This window comes from Thamnophis sirtalis, unplaced genomic scaffold (assembly GCF_051295495.1).
Source record: "Thamnophis sirtalis isolate CommonGarterSnake01/CBP01778 unplaced genomic scaffold, rThaSir2_p1.2 scaffold_2, whole genome shotgun sequence".
Classification (NCBI taxonomy): Eukaryota; Metazoa; Chordata; class Lepidosauria; order Squamata; family Natricidae; genus Thamnophis; species Thamnophis sirtalis.
Window position 1 is genome coordinate 23422727 of NW_028261382.1, and position 12287 is coordinate 23435013.

General features: G+C 49.3%; 1 protein-coding gene across 3 annotated transcripts in view; it reads left to right on the plus strand.

The window, feature by feature from the left end:
• Positions 1–3262: 3262 nt before the first annotated feature.
• SEMA4B (semaphorin 4B) overlaps positions 3263–12287 on the plus strand; it is a 32330-nt gene continuing 23305 nt past the window's right edge. The window contains exon 1 of one of the 3 annotated variants that reach the window (XM_087704424.1): positions 3263–3684. In XM_087704424.1, coding sequence (XP_087560550.1) covers positions 3312–3684 — 373 coding nt within the window. In that variant the 5' untranslated portion in view covers positions 3263–3311. Of the gene's footprint in view, positions 3685–12106; positions 12196–12287 lie in introns of those variants that run through there. The other 2 variants (XM_087704423.1, XM_087704425.1) reach the window with 2 other exon arrangements.

Sequence of the window (12287 nt, forward strand, 5' to 3'; positions counted from 1 at the left end):
TCTCTGAGCAAGAGCCACAATGCATTGCTTCTTCTAATGATTGAATGTGAAGTTTCCACGCCCCCTGCTGGTCATCCGTGGCTGGTGAGGAAGCCAAGAAGGCAAATGGAGCGGAGTCTTCTGTGGCTGCCGGATGAGATGTAGCCTCATCATCTACTCTGGGGATCTACAGAGACCCTGACAGCTTTGCACAATGGTGGGAATCGGTGGCTTCATTCTTGTCTGCAAAACTGCAGACAAGAAGATTCTGACTGAGCCGAGATGAGTCTGGGAATCTTCTGCCAAACCAAGCAGAGGAGTTGAGTCTGGAGATCTGCGATTTAATTCATGCCCAGCGGGGGAGCCTCAAAGTCCATCTTGGCAACGGCTCGTCCAGCTCTTCGTATTTTTGAAATATCTGCCATCCCTTCATTCACAGAAGGCTTAAAAGAGGTACTGAGACAGCCCTTATTAAAATCGGTTGACCCAGCAGACTGGGAAAAGGAGCGGCCGGTCTCAGATGTATCAGGTTATTTTGGGGGAAGTTGGCCAAGGCTTGTTGCCTTTTCAGAAAAGCTGGGCAGCCCTTGAACGGTTTTAGTGAAGCTTTCAGCCAAGAACCATCCGGAGGGTAAGCTTGACAAAAGGATGCAAGAGTCACGAGGAGAACCAGTCAGAGGACGAACACAGGGGCTCAGTGCTGGCAAAGGGGAGGGGAAGAGGGCAGGAGGGAGGATGGGCTTTGAAGATTCTGCTATTATACCTGGGCCCAGAAAGTCTCCTCCTGGGCTCTGTTCATTGGCTTGGCCTAGGCAAAGGGACCAGGCGGGTGCTTTGGATGCCTGTTACAGCCTTTGTTTACTGGACAGAATGCTTCTTAAGGGGAAGAGGGGAAAGAATGCAGAAACCTTAAGACCTGCAAATGCTGCCTAAGGGAAGTAGATCGGATGTGGTCCCTTGTGTGGAATAGCCAGATGGAAGGGCAGAGAAGGACATTGATTCCAACTTCCTTGTTGCTGGGAGTATGAGGAGAAACATCAAAGGAACTTGAGTGGGTGGGTGGCAAAGCCAGGCCTGAAGAGCCAGGCCTTGGAATACCTTCAGGGGTCTGGTCTTGCAGTGGAGATGAATTCAGATCCAGGTGCAAAGAACCGTGCAAAGGAAGAAATGCAGTAGATGAGTATAAACAAGGCTAGACTCCTTGGGCAGGAAGGGACCCTGCAGCTCTCCTAGTCCAACCCTTCCCAGCACGGAAAGTCTCAGACCATCCCGGGAAAAGGGACATTTATAACAGACAGTTCCACTGCCATTCCCAAAAGGTAACAGATGAAATGGCTTACAAGGATAGGAAAAAAAGGAGAGATATGGTGGATAGGGATGGTGTAAATGAGTTTTACCTGTTTCCATTACCAGCTTTTCTTTTCCTTGCTGTTTTCCTGGGCAATGCACAGTGTTGCCTGCCTGACAGGAAATAGTATCCTAGGTGACTATATGTGCTTCAAATACATGCAGGACAAGGAAGGCAAGCCAAGATCCTCAGCCGAGAAGCAGAAATCAGAAGCTCCTGCAGCCAAAGGGAACCCTAAGCCCTCTCAGTCCCTGAGCTTCAGATTCAGAGAAGCATCCTGGCCAGTGAGACATCACAACCATAACACAGGTCTGCGACAAAAAAGCTGTTTGATTATTTTCATCTAATTTCCATGTATTTTGATGTGCTGAAAACAAATAAAATATTGAAAAACCTCCTAGGCGTCATGATTTGCCACAACATGCAAAATTGTCTTCAAATTTATCATTTTAAAAAAATTGTATTTTTTTATATTATTGGTTTTTAACCAAATTTAAAGTCCAAATTACTATTAATTAATTCATATAAGTGCATTTAAGATATAAAATACCAAAAAAAAAACCTTAAAGGGTTTGTCTGAGTTATGTAAAAAAAATATAGCACTGTAAATCTGATGGTCAGCAATATATACATAAGCTAAGCAAGTTTTAAGTCTGTGCTTCTAATGGTAGAAGGGGTTAATCTTTCAAATGATAATGATTGGAAAATATTTGGAACAGAAGAGTATATAAATATATGTCAGTTAGTTAAGGAAAATGGATATAAAGTGATATGGAGGTGCTCCTAACACCATGTAAATTAAATCAAATAGATGGTACATATACAAATATGTGTTGGAGGTGCAAGAAAGAAGTTGGAACATATAAACGTGGTGGGATTGTGATAGTGCACAAAAATATGGGACATGGTGTTTAGAGAAATTAGAGCATTGTTGAATGTAAATCTAGAGATGTCATCGAGGATTGCATTATTGTTGTTGGTGGAAAAACGGGATATAAATGAAACAAAAAAGGAATTGATTGTAAATTTGATAATGGCAGCTAGATTAGTGATGGCTAAATATTAGGGACGAAATTCGGATATTCAAAGAAATTAGTGGTATAATAAAATTTGCAGTGTGGCAACAAATGCTAAATTAACAGAAATTAAACTTAAAAAGGGATGATTAAAGTAAATAATTATAATGAAATATGGGGAGATATAAAATCAGTGTTGGTGGAAGGCAAAGGGAATAAACCTCCTCAAGAATATATGTTGTTTTGGAGGGGATAAGGGCACAATTGAAATATATTGTATATCTAAGAAATATAAGGGGGGGAGTCTCCAGGGAGTACACTGTAATCTGTGTTTCCTTTTCTTTCTTTTTCTTTTTGTATTCAGTTGTATATGTACTGTTTGTATTATCTGTGTTTAAAAAAATAAACATTATAAACAAAAAAATGAACATTTTGACAACAGGATAATAAAGGACATAGACTTTAAAAACAAAACAAAAAAGGCCCTCCCAGCTCAAGTTCTCACAACAACTTCGCCCCTGTGGATTGGCTCCCCTGGCCTCTGGCTGGACACAGGGGAGGGATTTTTTGCAGTGTTTAACGGTTCTGAGCGGGAATTTCAGATCCTTCCTTGCTTTCCTTGCTATCACTTTCTCTCAATAAAAGTTTCCTTCTGAAATGTTTGTTTCACGAGTTCTCAGAGAGGAGGGGGCCAGGCCTTACAGGCGGCTCCTGGCCTGGTTCCCAACAGCGCCTCCAGTGGCGTGTTCTGGTAGCGCATCCGCAAAAGGAAGCCATCGGACCATTCCCCACTCTGAGGCCGTCCGGGAAAAACCGGATCAGGAAGAATAAGGCGGCGCCGGACGCTGCCCGTTCCGAAGAGGCCTTAAGAGGCGCTCCGCAGCAGCCTCACTTTCGCCGCCTCCAGTGCCCGGGCTCTGCGCGCGGCTCACGGGTGAGCGGCTAGCGGATCTTGAGGGGCCAAAGTGATGAGGAGCCTCCTCCCCCCAGGACGCCTTTCCCGGTCCGTCCAGCGGCCACCACGGCGGAATCGCCCTGGGGGGCGGGCAGGTGCGCGCCAGGTGCCCCAGCTCCTCCCTCCCCGCAGGGACGGCCGGGCGCGGCTCCTGCTCAGGTACGGGCCTGCCCGCCACGCCCCGAAGGCGGAGGCGCCGCCACACCCGCCCTGGCCAGCTGGAGCAGCGCGAGTTGGGTTGGGCGCCTCCGCGGCCCGCACTCGCCGACCTCGCCGCTGCCGGGCCCCGCGCGCCATGAGGCCGTCGCTGCTGCTGCTGCTGCTGGGTTCGCTGTTGCCCTCGGCCGCCCCCGGGGAGGCGGTGCCCCGACTGAGCCTCGGCCACGGTAGGCGAGCCGCGGGCGGGTGGGCGCGCGGGGCGGAGTCGCGGCCTCAACCTTGCCGGGGCGCGAAGGAGGGGAGGGTCGGGCGGACTCGGCGCCCCTTGAGCGTTTGCAAGCCGGTCTTCTGGGTTGGGCCCGCCGGAGGTGAAGCTGGCAGCGGCGGCGGCCCGGCCTTTCCCGCTTCTCAGGGCTTTTGGGACCCCCCGGCCGCTTGGGATGCGCAAGATCCGCAAAGGGGCAAAAGGCCGCAGATCTTCACGAGGGGAGCTCGCCGGTCCCGGTTTCCATTCGGCGCAGCCTTAGGACGCCTGTTAAGAGCCCCCCTCCCCTCCCCTCCCCTCCCCCAAGTGTGCCTTGGACCCTTCCGCCGCCACACGAACCTCTCCCCGGTGGTGGCGCGAAGGGGACTCTGGGCCCGCCTCCTTTTCCGCGACGGGGCGGCGCGTTCTCTACCGGGCAGGCCTAAGAACCCCGGGGGGGAGGGGGCTTCCTGCGCGACCCGCGACTCCCTGCTGAGCCGCAGAGGCCTCTGCCGGGCTGGGCTGGAGTCGTGGGGGACGGCTCGGTCCTCCGGGCCAGCCCGTCCGCGGCTGGAAGGGCCGGGCGGGAGAACTGCTTCGTCTGGCTTTAAAGGGAGCCGGGAGGAAGAATCGCTGTAGCTACAAGAACAAGACAAAAGGATAATAGCTACAAGTACAATATGGCAGACAACTTTCATTCCATGAAAAAAGAGTAGATAAGGTTGTCAGGTTTTCTTTTTCTGATGAACTGACATGAAATATTTTTGAACAAGTCAGTGGATCTTCCAGAGGAACTCCAAGAGGATGCAAAGCCGAAAGTTAGAGCAGAACTGTAATTGCCCAGAAGCTGAACCCTGAACAGGCTGGTTTTTCAGTTTTCCCAGAATGCTCAATGGCAAGGATAAGAGGCCTTGAATTCTTCAGCAGAGAAAGAGCAGCTTATCGTTGCTTTTGCCTTGTCTCCATTTCTTATGCACTTGGACTATCCGCCCAGGACCAAGAAGAACAAACTATGAAATATTTACTTCCATGCACTCTCTGAGTCATCATGCAACAAAGCGCACACTAACAAAACCAGACTGGAAACAAAGGGTTCTCCTGGAGGGGTTTCTGATCTGCTGGTGGTTGGGATGGGATGGGACACTCTTAAATCCCGGGGCCCCAGGACTTGGGGGTGGGTGGGTGGCCGGGCTGCCTCTTCTTGAATTGCAGGCTGGTGTTGAAGCTTGTTCCTCTCCAGGATGTGAGAGAGGGTGGGGCCAGTGGGAGTAAAAGTGGCCCTAGCTCGTCGGGGAGTGCAGCTTCAAGTGAGTGCTTGCCCTTGTCACACCACAGACAATTTGCATGATCCAAGGAGAGTTCAAACACAACGTTTCTCAGGGAAGACAATTCACTGCTTCTTTGAAGAATTCTACACAGCCACTCTGCACTTTCATGACTTCACTGTAACGCCATTAGACAGTCTAAGATTGGAGTCCAGCCCCCAGTCCAGGACAGATATCCTGTACTTTAGCATCCTGGCTGATGCTCATCTGGATGCTCTTTAAACACCTCTGGTGAAGGCCAGTCTACCACTCCCAAGGCAGCTGATCCACTGTGTAACAGTGGGTCTTCTGGAAAGATGTTCTGATGCTTCCTTTGTGGTTAGAATCCCCACCCCCACCCCGGGTGTTGTCCTGGGTCTAGGAAACTTGGAATAAGTTCTACCCATCTTCTGTGCTCCAGATACCTCCCTATTTGCAGGCATCTGCTGAATTTGCTTGCTCAATTCGTATTCATTCAGAGATCATTTGAAATTACAAGGTGCCGTCCAGCTGGCAGTGATCAACATCAAAGTTGATCACTTTGCAGCAGCCCCAAGGTCATGTAATAAACATTGGGGCATCTAGCAGCTGCCTGCATTTACCTCCTTGGTGGGTGTTTCAACTTCCCGACTTGCCTGTCTCCTCCCATCTCTGCCCTTTGACTTGTCCAGCCACCCCAAGTCTTCTTTCTCCAGCTGCTTCTGAGGCCTGCCTGGCTGCTGGTTCTTTGTGGCGGCTTCCACAATGCCTATGCATTGTGTCGTCTTCATGAGGCCTCGCAGGAACCAAATGTTACACAGCCCTCTCCTCAGTACTTTCCTCAGGTGGTCCTTGACTTACAAGGTGACCATTCAAAGTTACAATGGCATTGGAAAAAGTGACACAACCATTTTCCCCACTTGCAACCATTACAGCATCCCTGTGTCACGTGACCAAAACTCAGGCACTTAGTTACTGACTCTCATTTATGACAGTTGTGGGGTTATGGGTCATGCGAACACCTTTTGCAAACTTCTGACAAGCAGTCAGTGGGAATATCACTTAACAGAAATTTTGTGCTCAGTTGTAGTTGTAAGTCGAGGACAACCTGTATCATCTAACCCAGGTTTTACCCTGTTTTGAAGGAGAACATCGTGGAGGTTGTGGAAAGTTTTGGTGGGTCCAAATACTTCTGTGTCGTTCCTGATTTGATTTATTAGTCTAGCCACTTAATGTAAGCCTGGCCCAATTTGTGGGAGAGAAGTCCATGCTAGCTCCTGCCTGATCATCTCTTTGAAGACTTTGCCAAGATGGGCATCAGGGTGGCAGATTTACAGTTTCCCAAGTTGTCTTCTCCCCACTTTTGAAAATTAAATTGACATTTTCATTATCTGGGACCTCACCAGTCCCCCAGGAATTTTCAAAGACTACAGTGAAGGGTTTGGTGATTCCTGTGATAACGTGGGAGGGAAAGAAGCTGGCCCTGAAGACTTGAGTTCATAGTTAATTTCTCTCTTGCCCTCTTCTTGCCTGCCGAACAGCATTGGCAGAACCATCTAGGACTCTCATTTCCTTTTTATTAAATTGTATCCCTCAATCATACCACAGTATTTCACTGATGCTGAAACACAGTGCTTGCCCTTCTAGGTGTGGTCAGACCAATCCAGAATAGAGAGGAACTTGATCTTGATCTTAATGCTCTACTTCCGTTGAAGCAGTCTGGGGTTGTGCCGGCTTGTAGACTGAATCACATTACATCCTATGATTGACTCATCTCCAATTGGTAATCATCAAGACACTTAGATGCTTTTTGTAAGTCCTGCTATCTGTTGTTGTCCCTTCATAGCCCTGTAGTCATAGTCATAGAATCATAGATTTCTCATAAAATCCCCCAGATCTCCCCCCCCCCCAACTGAGCATCCCAGATTCCTTCCGTCTGTTCTCATAGGCCATGTCCTCAAGATCCTGTATCATCTCCATTGTCCTCTGTGAACCTGCTTGGCTGAAATCAAATACCTTTATCACAGTCTTTGGCCAGCCAGAATTTGCTAAAAGCAGCACTGATGATCCCAGGGAAGGAAGAGCCAGCAAGTGCAATCATTATTTTATTGGCCATTTGAGATTATAATGGCACTGAAAAAAGTTATTTATGGTCCTTTTTCACAGGACCATCGCAGCATCCCCATGGTCCCCTGATCAAAATGCATCCACTTGGCAACTGGTTCGTACTAATGGCATTTGCAGTGTCCCAGGGTCATGTGATCATCTTTTGCAATCTTCTGACAAGCAAAGTCAATGAGGAAACCAGATTGACTTAGCAACTGTGTTACTTAATCTAACAATGGCAGTGATTCACTTAGTAACTGGCAAGAAAGGTTGTAAAATGGAAGAAAACTCACTTAACCATTGTCTTGCTTAGCAACAGAAATTTTGGGCTCAATTGCGGTCATAAGTCAAAGACTACGCATAGTCTACCAGCTCTTCATAATTTCTCTTGAGATTGTTGCGATGGGTCTGACACGACTTCACAACTGACAACAACAAGTGCTCCAGGCAGCTACTCCTCATGAGGAGGTCACGAGATAGAGGTCGTCTCTGGGTTTAGCATTCTGGGAGATGAGAGAATTAGCAGCTTGCTCAAAGCTCCTTTGAAAGCTTACTGAGTGCGTAGACTCCCTTTTCTAATCACTTTTGGAAATTGCTTGTTAACTTCTTTTCAGCTGTTAGAAACCTTTGGATTGACATATTTTACAACTTTGGGCGAGTTTCCTTTAATCCTGAGCACAGGAAGTTTTCAATACATGTTTAGGACTTACTTTTTTTCCTTTAAGACCCCTCCTCACAGCTGCCTTGCACTATTGATTCAGGTGCAGCTTATTGTCAATGACCCCAAGATCTTCTCACACTTATTGTTTGTTTCCAAACCATGAATACCCCACCTTGTACATACACATACCTAAACTGAACACTTCTTGCTTCTTATTAAAGGACGTCTTGTTCCCTTTAACCCAAGCGTGGACAATTCATTTTCCCATGAGAAACCCTTGTGGAGGACCACAGCTGCCCTGCCCCCGTGCTGCCCTGTCAAACCCACACCAATCCTGCTCCCTGCCACATAGCCATTTGCAGCATCCTGCAGTAATATGACCACATTTTACAATACTTTTACCAAAAGTCAGCAATTGTTTCCAGTTTTCAGCATGTTCTGACCTAGGCTTCCACAGCAGCACGAAACTGAGTCTTTGTCTCAATAAACCCCTTTTATTTAATTTACAGTAAATTCTTTTCCAGCAAAGTCCTGGCCCACAATCTTTCAAGATGGTTCACAATTACCGACCTTTATCAGGCTTGGAGAATGGCCAGGGCGATATCTTTCAGACACAGCAATACTTGGCAAGAATGCAGGAGTGAACCTGCAAACACCCCTCCTACCTATAATTCACAGATGTGATAAGCAGCCCTTATTCTGGTCATGAATTGATACTTTGAGTAATAGCAGCTCCAAGAGAAATCCTTGTGGGAACTCCTTGACTCTGCCGGCCCTGCTCCACCTGGAGTCTTCCGAGTACATTTGTGGGCCCTCCTCAGAGTGGGGCTATCCAAAGCAGTTTATCTGAAAATACCCTGTGGAACCTTATCAAAAGATTTGCTGGAATCAAGGTAGATAGTATCCCCCTTTGGTCAGCAAGATGGGTGAGGTATTTACCTCTGTCAGAATTCCTTTTGCTACTTTCTGTATCTGATCATTTTCTCAGTCTTGATCCATCTTCTAAAATGTTTATGATGATCTTTGTCTTTGTGTCATCTGCAAATGCTTTTATCCTATCTTCCAGCCCCTCATCCGAGTCCTTTATAAATGTGTTGAAGGTAGGCTCTGTGGCACAGGGCACCACCCAACACGTTTTGCCAGGCTCTGTCTACCCATCTCATGTGACAAAGTCCAGCCCACGTTTTGCCTTGTTCTCAACTGGGATCACTTGACAGACTGTTGAATACCTGTTGTATTCACAAGAGCAATTAAACTGGTCACTGGGTCAAGGAGATTGAGTTGGCCTTACTTATTACTCCTGCCAAGCCTTGCCTTCTGTTCACAGCTGGAAAAACCAGGAGGCCTCCCTCCTTGTTCCCCTTCATTGTAGAGGCTGAGGACTCGGCCTTCTTCCTGCCTCCGTCTTTCCCTTGTGCCTTCCCTTCACTCCCAACAGAGCCCCAGAAGCCTCTCCGCTGCTTCCACCTTCCCTCCCTTTGCTGCTTCAGCCACTGCAGTTTGCACCTGTTTACTTCTTAGCTCCAAGCTGCCTTGGACTGTTCCCAAAATGATTCGCATTGGAAGGGTGAGCGATGAATTCCAGGTCTTATTTTTTGGCAGTTCTCTTTACCTAAAGAATTTCTGTCCGTGGAATCCTCCCTTCCATGACCTGTAGCAGTGCAACCCTAAGAAGCCTGTGAAAAGTAAACAGGTGGAGCCTCGGTGGTCAGTGCATTCAGCTGTCCTTCCTTGTGGGGGGACCTTTGGCTAAACACCCCCAGTTATTCCCAATGAAACACAGGTGTGGTTGGACACTTTGTGGTCACCATCACACAGTCTGGATCTAACCACCCAGTGCTGCTATCTGGGGCGGGGGGAGCTTCTGGAATCTGGTTGCAGGTCTTTTATGGTCTTTGTCTCCTGGTTGAATCTGGTGTGGCTGCCAGGCAGAGGCTACCACTTTCTCCTGGGGGCCGTGGAGGGCAGTGAAGGCCACTGGTTGGACTCTATGCCCCTGTGAAAGATTAAACCATCATTGAAGAGGCCCCTGCAGGAAGCTGGGAGAGAGATCCATTCCTTGCTGTGGGAATTGGCTGGCTGCAGGCTGCTTCCGGGATGGGGCTGTGCCACCGTCCTGTGGTGTGCACAAAGCTGCCTGACTTGCCTGGGTTTTGCCACCCATGTGGGGAGAGCTTCCGGCCTTGGCGTGCCAGCCCTCCCTGGAGCAGAGCAAGCTGGAGCCCATCCAGACCTTTCACCAAGCACAGACTTGCTGCAGAGAGTCCCAACAGGTTCCCAACAGGCTCCAGCCCAAAGCAGGATTGGTGCAGAGCAGGTCTGCCAAGGTCAGTGGGCGGACCTCCCCTTCCAGGTGGGGCAAGTCCCGCTGGGTGGGGGCCTTAGCCAGGCTCAAAAGCCGCCATGTTGCTGGAGGAGTCTGCCCCTCCCCCCCTTTATCTTGAATGCCCCCAACTCCACATTGCCAGATGGCCCTGGGGCTCCATCCTGCATGGGTGGATCCAGCTCTGAAGAGCATTAGAGGCCCAGCTGCCAGCCCAGCCCTGAGCTGCTGCTGCTCGGCTCCGCTTGGCAGCTGGCTGGCTCGGTTGATCCGAGGCTGAGATGCCCCTGGGGCCTGAAGCACCAGCCCAAGCCTCCCTTTTGCTGAACTAAGTGACAAGCCAGGCCATTCCAGAGGAGGAGAGGGGCAGCAGGCCATGTAGGCCGTGCCTGAAGCCCACGTGTATTCCGCCCCTCAGGGTCCTGCAGTGGGGCGAAGGAGCTGGGGCAAGGGCTGCACTTGGCTCAGCACGAGGGAATACAAATAGCGTTTCTTAAAATAAAAACAGTCATTTTTACGTTAGCTCAACTGCTCACAGAATTTGAGGTCATCTGTCTCGACCTTCCCTATTTGGCTCTAATAACTCCAGAATATTTCCAAGCTTAGCTGGAGTAGTTTTCCTTGATAGCGGCTTCTTATAGAAGCAAGGGGTGCAGGACTTCGGGGTTGGGGGTCCAAAGGATGTTGGACTTTGCTGAGTGAGGATGTCATTTTCTCCTCTTGTTCCTGGCACATGAGGGCAGGGGATTGGGTGGGAGAAAAGAGACTCTGTATGGGACCAAAGGATTAGAGGCAGAAGCAGCTCTCAAAAAACTGTGATTACTATGGGCAAAGGCTCCTGCGAACGTCTCTATGCGTCCCTGAAAGTGAAGAGCAGCAGAGAAGAAGCAGAACTCAGAGCTGGAAGGAAGGGAGGCCTGGCAGTTGTGTCCAGGGAGACAAGCAGAAGCTCCAGGGAGGAGCCACCATCCATGGTCACAGAAAGTAGTCCCAGAAGTCTTGGGCACAGGTTGCAGCTGCCTGGATCTCATGTAAGCAGGAGGAAAAAGTTCCTCTGAAGGAGAGCCCTTCTTTGCAGAGAAGTCTTTACCTGTGGAAGTTGCAGGTTCCCCATCTCGGGATGTCTGCACTTTGCAGAAGGATGGACTAGATGATCCTTTGGTCCCTTCTAACACTATAATTTACTGAGGGAAATAGCTTCCAGGCAGGCAGGGGGGGGGGAGCTTTGGGATTCTGACCAGTTCTTCTAATCCATCATTTGGGCAGATTTTTGGAAGGTGCTTTGCTTGATTTAAGCTATTGATTTTCTATTTCAGTGACAGAATCATCTCTCTCTGGGTTACTGCCCAGATTGCCCCTGCATTATAATGCCTGTGAAGTAATTTCATAAGGCTACCTGTTCCCTGGGAGATCAATAATCCTATCACCAGAAACACAATGAATAATAGAAATTAAATTAAATCTAAATAAATAGTAAAACTTGGATGGCCAGACCTGGGGCTGCTTTCTCCACCACATGGGGGGTTAGGAGAAAAACTGCCAGGAAATCCGCCCATCTCTGCCCACGTGACGTGAGAGGAAGCATTGCCGTCTGGCTCAGAGCGAATGTGGACCATGGGGACAGGGGGAATGTCCCGAGGCTAAAGTCCAATTAAGGGATCCCCGTGAATTGCTCTCTAGCTTCCTGGGAGCCCTGCATGAAGGGGACTTTTAAATTCAGACAGACACAGGAGAGGGTTCTTCAACGTAACCTTTTATTCAACTAGGAAAGCTAACAAGAACGGGAGGAGAACAGAACAATGCCCACCTGACAGCTATTTATACTGACAGCTGTCAGGTGGGGAATCAATCGAGTGGTGGCATTTCTCCCGGCAGCCGCGCCTGAGCCAATCGGATCTTCTTCAGGCTCTGGCTGCGGCTGTCGGCTGTGTCTGGGCGGATGCAACACTCCTTTCCCTTGGATTGCGCATGCGTAATCATTTAGATATTGTGGTCGTCTGCGCATGCGCTGGGAATCCCTCAGTCTGGCAGTGTCCGCCATAGTTGTTGGAGGAGGAGGTCCGTGGTTGTGACGCAGCTGAGCTGAAGGCCCGGCCCCTCAACCAGCGCGAATGTTCAAAGGTAAGTTCCCGGCCGTGGTTTCAGCGGACAGCACGCAGCTGGGAAGGCTGGGGCATGCTGGTTGTGGCTGGTGTGTGGCGTTTGATGGCGGA